The sequence below is a fragment of the Thalassophryne amazonica genome, chromosome 19 (genome assembly GCF_902500255.1).
Source record: "Thalassophryne amazonica chromosome 19, fThaAma1.1, whole genome shotgun sequence".
NCBI classification, from domain to species: domain Eukaryota; kingdom Metazoa; phylum Chordata; class Actinopteri; order Batrachoidiformes; family Batrachoididae; genus Thalassophryne; species Thalassophryne amazonica.
This window is the reverse complement of record NC_047121.1, coordinates 67363721-67378426: the sequence shown is the minus strand read 5'-3', so window position 1 is coordinate 67378426 and position 14706 is coordinate 67363721. Positions and strand designations below refer to the sequence as shown.

The window sequence follows — 14706 nt, the reverse complement described above, 5'->3', positions numbered from 1 at the left end:
TCTGAAAGGTGCAGTTTTGTTTTATTGGGGGGGGATACCAGTCAGTATATGGTGTGACCACCATTTGCCTCATGCAGTGCAACACATCTCCTTCGCATCATCCGTGAAGAGAACACCTCACCAACGTGCCCAACGGCAGCGAATGTGAGCATTTGCCCACTCAAATTGGTTACGACGACGAACTGGAGTCAGGTCGAGACCCCGATGAGGACGGCGAGCATGCAGATGAGCTTTCCTGAGACGGTTTCTGACAGTTTGTGCAGAAATTCTTTGGTTATGCAAACCGATTGTTCCAGCAGCTGTCCGAGTGGCTGGTCTCAGACGATCTTGGAGGTGAACATGCTGGATGTGGAGGTCCTGGGCTGGTGTGGTTACACGTGGTCTGCGGTTGTGAGGCTGGTTGGATGTAGTGCCAAATTCTCTGAAACGCCTTTGGAGATGGCTTATGGTAGAGAAATGAACATTCAATACACGAGCAACAGCTCTGGTTGACATTCCTGCTGTCAGCATGCCAATTGCACGCTCCCTCAAATCTTGCGACATCTGTGGCATTGTGCTGTGTGATAAAACTGCATCTTTCAGAGTGGCCTTTTATTGTGGACAGTCTAAGGCACACCTGTGCACTAATCATGGTGTCTAATCAGCATCTTGATATGGCACACCTGTGAGGTGGGATGGATTATCTCAGCAAAGGAGAAGTGCTCACTATCACAGATTTAGACTGGTTTGTGAACAATATTTGAGAGAAATGGTGATATTGTATATGTGGAAAAAGTTTTAGATCTTTGAGTTCATCGCATACAAAATGGGAGCAAAACCAAAAGTGTTGCGTTTATATTTTTGTTGAGTGTACATATCTGTATTATCTGTTCTGAAGTTACCTGGTGACCTAGTATCTTGAAGGTGTGTAATAATAATAATAATAATGATGATAATAATGAGGTCACCTGTGCAGTCCAAGCTGGATCCAGGTCTTGGGTGAGGCTCCTTGATGCTGGACTAACTTGACATAGTTGCTGGGCTGTTGAAAGCAGATTGAGAGCACGTGGATGCTCGCTGTTGGTAGATGAGTGAGCCAGAAGAAATACCTGTAACCAGAGTCAACAGATCTAATTCAACTAAAGGTTTTAATTATCACAATACAAATAATTCTTGTGCCCTCAGTTGACAAAAGACTGAAAATGGGTGTTGGAATAAGAACTTTAAAATACAACAATGGGAGGAACACGTAGTGTTAACCTGGTCAATTTTGGATGTAGCAGAAATCCGAGCAGCACTAGCGACCTCCTCGTCTGTTACCAGCACATCATCAAGGTGCGTGAGGGTACTGAGATACCCCAGGAAGGTCCTTCTTACCATATCTGGCTAGAAGGGACAAAACAATTCACTATACACTACCAGTAATTGAATGGGACAGTGTGTCCTAACATTTCAGTGTATATCTGAAACCCTGTCTTTTATTTGTAGTACAACCCCTGGCAAAAATTATGGAATCACCGGCCTCAGAGGGTGTTCATTCAGTTGTTTAATTTTGTAGAAAAAAGCAAATTACAGACATGACACAAAACTAAAGTCATTTCAAATGGCAACTTTCTGGCTTTAAGAAACTATAAGAAATCAGGAAAAAAAAATTGTGGCGGTCAGTAACGGTTACTTTTTTAGACCAAGCAGAGGGGGGAAAAAAAAAATATGGAATCACTCAATTCTGAGGAAAAAATTATGGAATCATGAAAAACAAAAGAATGCTCCAACACATCACTAGTATTATGTTGCACCACCTCTGGCTTTTATAACAGCTTGCAGTCTCTGAGGCATGGACTTAATGAGTGACAAACAGTACTCTTCATCAATCTGGCTCCAACTTTCTCTGATTGCTGTTGCAAGATCAGCTTTGCAGGTTGGAGCCTTGTCATGGACCATTTTCTTCAACTTCCACCAAAGATTTTCAATTGGATTAAGATCCGGACTATTTGCAGGCCATGACATTGACCCTATGTGTCTTTTTGCAAGGAATGTTTTCACAGTTTTTGCTCTATGGCAAGATGCATTATCATCTTAAAAAATGATTTCATCATCCCCAAACATCCTTTCAATTGATGGGATAAGAAAAGTGTCCAAAATATCAACGTAAACTTGTGCATTTATTGATGATGTAATGACAGCCATCTCCCCAGTGCCTTTACCTGACATGCAGCCCCATATCATCAATGACTTTGGAAATTTACATGTTCTCTTCAGGCAGTCATCTTTATAAATCTCATTGGAACGGCACCAAACAAAAGTTCCAGCATCATCACCTTGCCCAATGCAGATTCGAGATTAATCACTGAATATGACTTTCATCCAGTCATCCACAGTCCACGACTGCTTTTCCTTAGCCCATTGTAACCTTGTGTTTTTCTGTTTAGGTGTTAATGATGGCTTTCGTTTAGCTTTTCTGTATGTAAATCCCATTTGCTTTAGGCGGTTTCTTACAGTTCGGTCACAGACGTTGACTCCAGTTTCCTCCCATTCGTTCCTCATTTGTTTTGTTGTGCATTTTTGATTTTTGAGACATATTGCTTTAAGTTTTCTGTCTTGACGCTTTGATGTCTTCCTTGGTCTATCAGTATGTTTGCCTTTAACAACGTTCCCATGTTGTTTGTATTTGGTCCAGAGTTTAGACACAGCTGACTGTGAACAACCAACATCTTTTGCAACATTGCGTGATGATTTACCCTCTTTTAAGAGTTTGATAATCCTCTCCTTTGTTTCAATTGACATCTTTCGTGTTGGAGCCATGATTCATGTCAGTCCACTTGGTGCAACAGCTCTCCAAGGTGTGATCACTCCTTTTTAGATGCAGACTAACGAGCAGATCTGATTTGATGCAGGTGTTAGTTTTGGGGATGAAAATTTACAGGGTGATTCCATAATTTTTTCCTCAGAATTGAGTGAGTCCATTTTTTTTTCCCTCTGCTTGGTCTAAAAAAGTAACCGTTACTGACTGCCACAATTTTTTTTCCTGATTTCTTATAGTTTACTTAAAGCCAGAAAGTTGCCATTTGAAATGACTTTAGTTTTGTGTCATGTCTGTGATCTGCTTTTTTTCTACAAAATTAAACAACTGAATGAACATCCTCCAAGGCCGGTGATTCCATAATTTTTGCCAGGGGTTGTATACTGCAGCTTCTCCAGAATTAAACATATGAAGTGGCCATGCGATAATCTGTACTTCTGATCTTCACTCTAGTTACCCTGTAGAGTTAAACCAGTTCTGGATCATAGCACACACCTTTTTCCATGGATTGTACCGAGTGTCAAGTTTCACCAAGGCAGGAGTGTGTTTCCTCAGAACAGCCGCCTCCTCTCTGGTTTTGGTCAACTTGTTCCAGCTGACATCAACCTGTTTGAGTTGTCCCAAGTGCTTCAGCCCATTTAGGGACACAAGGTGGTTGTAGCTAACATCCAAAAATTCAAGATTTGGCTGTAATTTAGGTGACAGTGACAGAAGGTGTTAAATTACAGAAAAAGGGGAAAAGATTATTCAGACTGCCAAAAAAAAACCTATGTGAAAGTGTAAATTTGTGTAAAATTTTTAAAAAGGGTTGTTAATCATCTCCTAATTGAACCTGATCTCACACCAAGTTTGTGATGGCATCTCTGTACTCACAAAGCAAAAGCTGTGTTTGGGTCCTCCGCAGTAAGTCAGACTTGTTTCCAGTGGGGGTTGGCCTCCACCAAGGCGGCACGTTGTCATCACTCCTGTTTGTGATATTCATGGCCAGCATATCGAGGCATAGTCAGGGGGAGGAGGTTCTTCAGTTTGGTGGGCTGAGGGTCTCATCACTGCTTTTTGCAGATGATGTGGTCCCGTTAGCATCATTGGCCTGTGACATCCAGCACTGCAAACTATCCAGGGTTGGTTTGCAGCTGAGTGTGAAGTGGCTGGGATGAGGATCAACACCACTAAATCTGAAACCATGGTGCTAAGCAGGAAACCGATGGACTGCCTACTCCGGGTAGGGAATGTGGTCTTGCCCCAAGTGAAGGAGTTCAAGTACCTTGGGGGTCTTGTTTACGAGTAAGGGGACAATGGAGCGTGAGATTGGCCGAAGAGTCTGCGCAGCAGGGAAGGTGTTGCATTCGCTTTACAGTAGCGTTGTGACAAAAAGGGAGTTCAACCAAAAGGCAAAGCTCCCAATCTACTGGTCAGTCTTCGTTCCTACTTCCACCTATGGTCATGAGGGTTTGGTCATCAAAAGAACTAGACTGAGAGTACAAACGGCAGAAACTGGCTTCCTCAGGAGGATGGCTGGGGTCTCCCTTAGAGATAGGGTGAGAAGCTCAGTCATTTGTGAGGAGCTTGGAGTTTGCGTTGAGAAAAGCCAGCTGACGTGGATCGAGCATCTAGTAAAGATGTCTCCTGGGCACCTCCCTAGGGAGGTGTTCCAGGCAAGTCCAGCTGGGAGATCTCTTGGAAGACCCAGGGGTAGGTGGAGAGATTATATCTCCACACTGGCCTGGAACATCTCGGGATCCCCCAGTCAGAGGTGGCAAATGTGGCCCGGCAAAGGGAAGTTTGGGGTCCCCTGCTGAAGCTGTCCCCCAGTGACCCAATCCCAGATAAGTGGTTGAAGATGAGTGATTGAGTGAGACTGGTCTGCCTATTTTCAAGGATCCAATTCTAGTTTTGTTATCTTTGTTGCTGCATTTTCTCTGTTCATCTTTCCATTATACAATGAACATTTTATTATAAAGCATATTTTTTAAGAATCAGAAATTTTTAAAAACTCGAGGCTGGGCGTAAAGTTTCTCATGGTGGATTACTATGACTATACCAACAACTGTGGACCAAAATGCTAACACTGGCACTGGAGTGATCAATATACCAGCGTCATAGTTATCCCCGGTGTGATGGTGCACCATGATATAGATTACACATCACCACCAACATTATGATGAATCAGGCCAGTAAAAACCAACAACAAGCTGAGAATTTTTTTTTTTAAATAATGAAGTAGTGGCAATGGAAAATATCCTTTAATTTGGGACAGAATCATTTCAGCAGCACCTCAGCAGGTCGGATCAATCCTGCGAGACTGAGGTTATAACGATCAAAGCTGATTTTTTTTCCTCTTCTACTGAGCTTCACACACACACACGCACACACACGAATGAGTCAAATCACAGATTCAATACTTGTCTTATGGATGGACCTAGCTATAAAGTAATTTTCACATCAAGACATAACTGTCATGGAAATGGATAAATTGTGATTTTGTTGTGAGAACCAGCAGAATTATAAACAGCCATCAATCTGTTCAATATAAAACTATTAAAAAAAACTTTGATTCATGATATCATACTCATGATATAATACTTTCACCTTCCAAAAAATTTTAAACTACAGTGATCATTTGGGGTGATACTGTCCACCCCGTATTGGGATTATGTGCTGTTCCACTATCAAGATATAGTATTCCATAACTATATAAGCTATAATACTGTATATAACTATATACTGTTTGTAAGATATACTATTCTGTGACTTTAAAATATTTTCATTGCCAGTAATGTCAGTGTCTTTCGTCACATTTACCATGTCAGAAATGTCATCTAGATGTGTGAAGTCATTGAAGCTGATGGTAAGATGCTGCAGCGCTGTGAGACGGGAAATTTCTTGCAGCTTGTGTAGATTGTTGGCGTGGAGATTTAGCACCTGCAGATGAAATAACTTTGAAGATTTGGAGACATGCTGAAGTTCAAAATCAAAAATTCAACTTTAAAAAGTACTCACTGTGATCTGACTGAGTTCATTTACTCTGGCTAATTTAAGCAGAATTTTCTCCTCCAAGCGCAGCAGCGTGGGCTGTGGTTCGAGAGCAGGCTCCATGTTGAGGACTTTATTGTCCACTATGAGCTCATGAGAAGGATTTCCATCTTTGCCATTGCCAAAATGAGACAGCTCCGTTTCCTCTTGGTCCTACAGGCACGGCTCATCGAAACAATGCGGTAAAATATAAAACATAACGGACAGCCAGCTTTGTGATTAACACATCAGTATGCGTGTTTGTAATAAAACAAACGTGCAACCATGATGGAGACAAAAGAGATCCTGCACACCAACTCTAGGTTTGCAGAAAGCAGGATGGAAATATGTGTAGTACACAGATAAACTCAAATTGCAGCAAGGATTCCACAGCATATGAGCCACACAACGTTACATCCTCAAACATTCTGCTTGGGTCATTCCCATTCAAACAAATTTATGTATTTAAGAGATTCCTTTATCCAAAGTGACATACTCACATTTACACACCAACCGTATGTGCTGTACTGTAGAACAGGAGCAATTTGGGATTGAATGTTTTGCTCAAGGACAGTTTACCACACTCAACAGGAGTAGCTGGGGAATAACTTGCTGAGCCTTTGCTTAATGAACAACTGTGCTGCTGTCTCTCAGAATGCTTTCATTTTTTACCACAGGCAAATACCCAGAGACTATCACAAATTTAAGGCTTTTGAAAATAATTTAAGGACTGTGCGTACTGTTATTTTAAGTGTACTCCGTGTTAAGAGTTACAGCAGTTATTTGATAAAATGTGCTTAATTAAAGAGGGTATTTCATAATTGTCCATAACAAAAAAGCAAACCCAAATCCCAGGTTTGTACTGAAAGAGAGCAAAGGTAGATTTGGTGAGCATGTATACTTCCAGAGTTAATCATAGTCAGGAATTAGCTGTGTTAAATGACAGGCGGGGTTTCAAAGTAGACAGGGATGAGCCTTTAAGTTTTGGGCTGCCACAAAACTTAATACCGCTCTTTTCTGACCCAAGGACCATTTTCCCACAGAAATTTATCATCTCACGTTTTAGAGTCAGCCCACTCACTCACTGACTCACTCACACACGAAGGGTTGTTGACATAAACTCTGTCCCTCCGTTGGAGGTATGACAAGGTAAAAATAAAACTGAAGGTAAGCAGCGTTCGCACATTAGTTACCTCAGTGATATACTCAAAATATACGACATACTCCGGTAACACTAGTTTGTGGTCAAACACAAACCACTGCCGTGGTCGGGGACTGCCCTCTGGATTGTGGTGTGTTTTGGAAGCTTTGGATCCCTCTGAGTGGAAAAATAAACATAGATATGACAAATATTGGGTGAAAAAACGAATCACTCCATGCCGTATGGTACATGTCATATCTTTGCCTGCTGCTGTCCCGTTCTTTGTGTCCACATTGCGATACACAGAGTGAGCTTTGGGATAGCTGCTTCTGTCTATTGATTCTCCCTCTTGGATGGGAACACTATGGCCCACAAATACTTTGGAAATAATAACTTCACCTAAAGCCAAAAAAACAAAAAAAAAACAAAGAAAAAAAAGAAAGAAAGAAAGAAAGAAAGAAAAACAACAGTATGTCCCTCATTTGTTCGATAACACCCATAGCTGAAACCACAAAAGCTATAAAGGAAATGTAAGCACACTTGACCTACTGTGTCTGAAAGGGATCTGACCCGTACGATGTCGAGGATCATCTGGACTGGCATGGCGTAGTGCAAACTCAACCCGAAGCTGTTCAGCCACACTCAGGCTGTTGGATAGGGGTACAGCATTTGCTCTTCCCAATGCCTGGCTCAAAGACAACATTTTATTTATTCATTCATTTATTTATTTTTAAATCCACATTTTAAACATGAACAGAAACAGCATATTATGCCATCTGCACAGCACCAGCAGGGCTTTTCAGACATGTGAGGGGGATTAATGAATTTATACCATTCTGCTCAACAATAAATACCAGTTTTATTCCATCAAGGATAAATCACAAACAATGCTGTCTCATTAAATGACTAGTGTAATTTTATCAATTAAAGAGGTCATATTTTTGCCAAATCAAAATACTTTCATCTATCACATACATTTTAAACAATGCTTTTTTATTTCATCTTAAGCATGTTCAAAGTTGCATAATTCCATGACTATGCTGAAGTGTCCTTGCTAAAGCAAAATTTGGCCCTGAAATGACTCATTTTAGACTTCTGTGACATATGGTACAGAAGTCTGTATCTGGACTGCTGATTTCTCTGTTAGACACAACCACTGAGGCAGTCTCATCTTGCATCACATTAGCGCATGGTCTGCAGCAGACAGACTCACATACCCTCATTCAAGAAAAAGGGTGAGTGGCAAGCAGTAGTTCCTCCTCATTTAAAGGAACAGGCACAGATACAGGACTTTTCTGAGAGATCTAAACATGTGCAGTTTTCAAGATGGATCACTTCAGTGACTATGGGGTATTTTTGCCTACAAACATGAATATCTGTTTTTAACATTGGCCAGCTAAAGTGGTTTGAGCATCTGGTTAGGATGCCCCCCTGGTAGATTCCTTGGGGAAGTCTTCCTGGTATGTTTAACTGGGAATAAGCCTCGAGGAAGACCCAAGACACACTGGAGGGATGACATCTCCCAAATGGCTTGGGAATGCCTAGGGATCCCCCAGGAGGCGTTAGAGTGTGGACTGAGCTGCTTGATCTACTGTCACTGCAACCCAGACCTTCTTATGTGTCAGACAATGAATGTAAAGATGTCAAATATGCCCCTTTCAAGTTATCCTCATGAAAAATTCATAGGAAAACATATGAAAAGTAATGCAGAAAAATCTGTACATATTCATCAACATATTTATCAACCCACAGACGGCGATGACGATGACATCACCAAAAACATGATGGTGGATTTTCCATCTGGGGAAGAAAAGGTGGATATTCATCTTCTACTTATTACTGTTGTTATTCTAACCATAACTGTAGCTCATGTTTCTGTAAGTTAAATGCAAAACTTGTTGTGCATGTGCATGGAAATTTGTAGGAATATGCACAAAATATTGCACTATTGCACAGTACTTTTAGTGTATAACACAAAATGTGTCATGAGAATATGTTGCCCCTTCAATTAGGTGTGACACTGTGGAAAGAGGGTTGACGTTCTCGGTGACGACAGATAAATACACACCTTATACTGTTCTGCAGTTTGAAACCCTTCTTGTACTATGCATACAATGTCATCCCTCTCACTGCTTCTTTCAGGGTCAGTTACATAGAACAGGTACTCCAATCGACGTCTATAATTCCTGGTGGAGAAGTGAACCATTTAGATTCAACTCAAGTTGCTGTCTGATGGTTCTTTTGAAGGCATAACTATGAAAACATTTCTACTATAGCGGAAACCTCAAATAAAAGTGCTACTACATTTATTGAACGATATCAATGCAACTCACAGTAAACATATATTGGCCTCTTTGCTGGCTAAAAGACTATTAAGTTGGTCTTCAAAGCAAAGCCTCAAAGCATGGTTGTGGATGCGAATAACTCTTCTGATTTTAACACCAGTGATGCCAGGAACTGTATAATCCAAATGAGAGAAGCGGGAAAGTAGGAGATTGGAACAGTGAGCAAACCTGTTGGGAACATACAACACAAAGTTTGATTTCAGTTCAGTATATAATGGCTGCGGGTGGAATATACTATGATACAATAAATACCAAGGATCGGCGACACAGGCCTCTTCCAAACGAATGTTTCCAACACTTTCTAGTTCCATCAGCAAAAACTGCACTTTAGCTGCCATGCTGTCTGCAGCCTGGGACAAATCTTTCTTGTACTGAGCCTCAATTCTGCATATTGAAGAAATCATATTATTCTTTCCACATTTTCATATATATTTCACATATTCTTCAGCTCAGATATGCTGTAATATTGATAAATTATCTGTTTATCTTATTCATATAAATGGATTAACTCATCCATTCTCCTTGTCCAAAGCTTGAGTCTCTCCCTTAGTGCTTCCATCTTGCTGAGCATTTGGAGCTCCATGTTTGGGTCATGACCTGTATCAGTGGTTGAATCTCTCCTGCTAACTGAACCTTCAGTCACAGAGGGTGATCCATCCTCCAAATTGCTGGAATGTATCTTAGTTTTAGCCAGAACCTGACATTGTGCCTGCTCCAGCTGGGAACATGCACAAAGGGAAACAGCTGTTGTTGATGAAACCTGCATGCATCATGCTGTGCTCCAAAATAATTATACATACGTTTTTCAGGGTGTAGCTGAGTTTCCTGATGCATTCCTTTGGTAACTGCAACAGAGTTTTCTTCTGATCTATCAGAGAAACCCGGGTCTCTTCCAGGTTCCGCAGACCAGTTCGTGTACGCATGTTGTAATACATCAACTTCTTCTTTACTGTGGACTAAAATAAAATGAAATAATCCAAAATAAATATTTTCAAAAGCTGAGCAGTACAATCAACTCCACTAAGGATATTTCATTCATCAATTTATTTATTTATTTTTATCTACACAAGTAGAAGAGAGTTACATGATGAATTTCATAGCAGAGTGAAGAAATACTGTATTTTCCAAAGTATAAGTTGTTCCTTTTTCTCTATTTTTTCTATTATCAACTTGAATTTGTGATTTTTGTGCATTGTTGTACTGTATTTTTGGTTATTGGCATTTATTTGTTTATTAATGGAGTTTATTTTGTTTAGTGCTTTGATTTCTTGGAATTTTTTTCATAAATAGTCAATATAATTATGAGTAACAAATGTGTCATTTTCTGTACAGAAAAACAAAAACAAATACACACAAAAAAAACATGACTTATACTGTGGAAAATAAGGGAAGTCCTTTTTAGGGCATGAGAACCATTGGTGCCAAGTGCTCTTCCTTGGATTTGGTGAAGTGGATGAAGATCTATGACTCCCTTTGGATGGGATGTCAGTCTGATGCAGATTATTTTCCACAGCCAAGGTCAGTGCCAATTTACAGCTGGGCAGAGAGACACAATGCAGATGAAGTGTTGTGTCCAAAGGGACAGACACGTAGCGTGACTTGTAATCATACTATACATCAGAGGCAGATCTATCTTCAGGTGAAGTGGGGTTGTGATTTGGTTGAGTGTGCCAAAGACATGCCTATCCTTGGGGGTCTGGGTGCATGCCACCCCCTGGAAAATTTTAAATATCTATAACCTTTTCCTGCATTCTATTTTCTGCAGCCATTCTGCTCTGTGTGCATCTGATCCTGTCAGATCTCAGAAGTGAAGCAGACTAGGTCCTGATTAGTACTTGGTTGGGATACTGCTTGGGAATACCAGGGACTGTGTGTGTGATTTCTGGACCTGCACCAGGAAGTGCATCCGGCGTAAACCGTGCCAAATCCCAATACGGATTGGTACTCAATCTGTTGTGGTGATCCTGAACAATCGGGGCAGCTGAAAGACAAGCAAAAATTCGAGCTGTAACCGTGTTAACAAGTGAAACAATCTGTCGATGAGCAAACCTCAGCTGCATCTTTGACTTGCTCGTTTGAGACATCATAGCTGTCAAGTCGCTGAAGGCCAGGCATGTGATACAGAACATGTGTGGCATAGTTACACAGCAGACACACTGGGTTCGGGGTTGACATCCGGTCGTTCAACCCCAGTTCTCTCAGATGAGGCAGATGAGCAAGATGGATCAGTTCCTGTTACAATCCAGAACACAGGGTGGTTAGTTTCCTCTCAACCTCACGCAAGATCAAGAATATATAAAGCATTCATCTTCTTCATTACAAATACATTAAGACACTGCATTTAAAATATTAATACACTTAAATATTAGGTACATATTTAATATTTTGCCAACTGTCTGTGATACATTTACAAACAGAAGAATGAACTGTTGCATTATTCAGAAAGAGAACAGCAGGACAATAGATGGTATCTATCAAATATACAGATCAGGTGTATGAACTGCAATCTTAGACGGGGTATGTGTGCAAAGTGCTGAAAGAAAAATTTAATTAGTCCAGTGAACTGTCTGCCTTTCCTGGCTTGTGAACCGCACAAGAGAATGAGGTTTAAAGATCATAGAGCGCACAGCTCAGTAAATCAAACAGCCGCTTCTGAAGCCGTCTTTCCTTTCTTCCTTTTTTGCTCTGCACAAAAGCTAACAACAACAAAAAAGTAGTATACGAGGGTAGGCTGAAAAGTTCTAAGGCTCACTATAATGCAGTTACTGGATTACTCCTTCATGGGGAGCCTTAGAACTTTTCAGCCTACCCTCGTATATCACAATGTAATGACAAAACTAAACAAAAAAACTAAAGAAGGGTACACAGAAAACCATTCATTGATTCCGCAGTTGTCGCTGTACACAGAGCACTCAGTGTGCTGAATGACAATAATAAGATTCTTGAAAGCAAAGGCTCGGCTGGGAAAAAAGGTTGATTGCAGGAATAAGATCTGTTCTATTAACTCCCATCAATGGAAGGCACGGGTAACAGATTGTAAAGGCAATCAGGATGTCCTTGGACAAGAAAAAGACTCAGTGGAACACGCTTTGGATGACATCAGCTAAAACTTGGAACCAAACTCAGTATCTCTGGGTTGTGGACAAAAAACCCAAAACAAAACAAACAAAAAAAAACATCTGAAGGCATCATCTCGATCTTGTTATGTGGGCCGCTGAAGAGGAGGTACTGCTGGCCCACCACCACCAGAGGGCGCCCTGCTTGGAGTGCGGGCTCCAAGCACGAGAGGGCGCCAGACCCAGAAGAAGTGACAGCTGTCATTCATCCTCTGCACCAGCTGTCAGTCGTTCATCATCATCATCATCATCACCATAAAGGCCGGACTGCAACTCCACCTCCTCGCCGAGAAATCGACTACTGAAGAGGTAATTTCTCTGCTGACTCATACGTTGTGTAATAATCTGAACTTCTGTTGCAGCCGTTTTCCTGGTGTTTTCCTTATCTGTGGGATTGGCGTTTGGTGTGACAGCGACGGCTTCGCCTCACACCCCAAACCAGATAAGTGGTTAATCAGGAGCTGCACGAGTGTGTGATTGGAGGTGGAGGTGCTCCCTCCTAACTGTGTGCAGACTGTGGATTACTGAGTGTGCGGACTCACACTCTTTCATCTTGTCTCTGCTTTCTGCCAGCAGTACCAGGGTCGACAGCCGAAGACAGAGGCCACCTGGGGACTCGGGACTTGGTGGCTCCGGTGTTCTTCAGACCGTTGGTGGTGGAAGCCGTGTGGGACGCGGCTTCTCTCTCGTCGGGGGTCTTCTATCTTCGAGCCTGCCCACACGTCACCTGGTGTTAATTGACTTTGCAAATTTTGTGTATTTAGTTGTGTATTATCACAACATTAAATTGTTACTTTTTGGCTTATTCATTGTCCGTTCATTTGCGCCCCCTGTTGTGGGTCCGTGCTAAGACACCTTCCCAACAGATCTCTGGAAAACATTGATTGACATTTTTCATAATTTTCTGACATTTTAGAGAACAAATAACTAAACAATTAAGTAAGAAAATAAACGATCAAATGATAATGAGAATGATCATTAATTGAGACCTCGTCCTTTGTGAAAATTACAACCTCCGCTGACTCTCAGAGGATGGCAGAAGTTATTTAATCATCTACCTATTTATCATCATGAATAATAAGTCAAAATGTTGACAAAGTCTGATGGATAGAAAGAGTGTTTGTCTCACAGATTGATTACTTTTTTCTTTGTGGTAGCCTAATAATCTTTGCTTAATATTACGCTGGTGGATGCTTGGAGACTCCAAATCCACCTTCTAGTTGAAGATCTGAGCTGGACGAGACCTCGACATATTGCAAACCCTTGAAAATGCACTTACTTCAGGCCAAGGATTTTAATCAGACTTTAGTAAATAATAAGTAAGAAACCTTTTTAGCAAAACTATTTAATCTTACCTTAAAGGAGGTGATTTTGTTTCCATACAGAAAGAGAGCTTGAAGGCCGATATTAAATTCAAGGCTAGATCCTTAAAAGGAGATTAAAATTTTTTCTTCAAATAGCTCAATGAATTTGAAGCAAATGTGGCAGAGAAGAAGATTGAACATTCCAACAACTTACCAATCTTTTCAATATTGTTGTCAGCGAGATTTAGTTCTTTGAGGTTGTGAAGATTTTTTAAGCCCTACAACAAAAACATAAAAACACCATAAAATATGCATCTTAACAAAAATGGAAAGAAGTCATAAAACAGACACAGCAATACTAATATGTCCAAAAACATAGAATGAACAGACAGTTCACATTATATCTGAGTTTATGTGCAGCTGTGCACCAGACAAGGTAGAGACACAAAGACACTGAGAGACATATACACAGAGACATACAATGCTGCACAAATGTTTCAGAAAAGGTTATTATTCTTAATACTTTTAAAAAATGGGTGGGGGGCACCAAATATCTAACATTTATAAATAAAGATAAATAAGAACAATATTTAACTTTGCACCTTAAAAAAAAACAATTTCTTTAAGGTAGTCTGCAATTAATCTAAAAAATAATTACATTTAAAGAGCTTTTTAATGATACTACTAATTTATTTATATGGTACTTTCTTATAACTAATAAGAATTTTGCATCCATAAGAACAATTAAAACAGAACATCAAGTGCAAATAAAACATACAAACCAGCAAATATAACCAGACAAGATTAAAAGAAAAAACAAAACCAATTATAAACAGCTGAAAACAAACAGGTGGAAGATTTGCCTTAAAGGATTCAGCTGAAGTGTACTTTCTAATGTCAACAGGCAAACTCTTCCACCAAGTAGGAGCACAGCAAGCAAAGGCTCTAAAGCCTATGGAATTCTTTTTAACCCTCGGGACACTGTGCAAACTAGCATCCTGCAACATCA

At 40.5% G+C, this 14706-nt stretch overlaps 1 protein-coding gene across 6 annotated transcripts in view; it reads right to left on the bottom strand.

The window, feature by feature from the left end:
• Positions 1–14706, bottom strand: part of lrrc9 (leucine rich repeat containing 9) — a 71854-nt gene that overhangs the window by 33052 nt on the left and 24096 nt on the right. For 4 of the 6 annotated variants that reach the window (XR_004566791.1, XM_034195411.1, XM_034195414.1 and 1 more), the window contains 15 exons: positions 13912–13975; positions 13749–13819; positions 11327–11509; positions 10078–10233; positions 9787–9995; positions 9530–9661; positions 9266–9445; positions 9001–9118; positions 7482–7617; positions 6985–7331; positions 5780–5965; positions 5582–5701; positions 3275–3466; positions 1240–1365; positions 948–1088 (listed from right to left, as the gene is read on the bottom strand). Coding sequence is in view for 5 of the 6 variants with exons in the window: in XM_034195411.1 (XP_034051302.1) it covers positions 948–1088; positions 1240–1365; positions 3275–3466; positions 5582–5701; positions 5780–5965; positions 6985–7331; positions 7482–7617; positions 9001–9118; positions 9266–9445; positions 9530–9661; positions 9787–9995; positions 10078–10233; positions 11327–11509; positions 13749–13819; positions 13912–13975 (2361 nt within the window). In the remaining variant the exon portion in view is untranslated. The remainder of the gene's footprint in view (positions 1–947; positions 1089–1239; positions 1366–3274; positions 3467–5581; positions 5702–5779; positions 5966–6984; positions 7332–7481; positions 7618–9000; positions 9119–9265; positions 9446–9529; positions 9662–9786; positions 9996–10077; positions 10234–11326; positions 11510–13748; positions 13820–13911; positions 13976–14706) is intronic. The other 2 variants (XM_034195415.1, XM_034195413.1) reach the window with 2 other exon arrangements.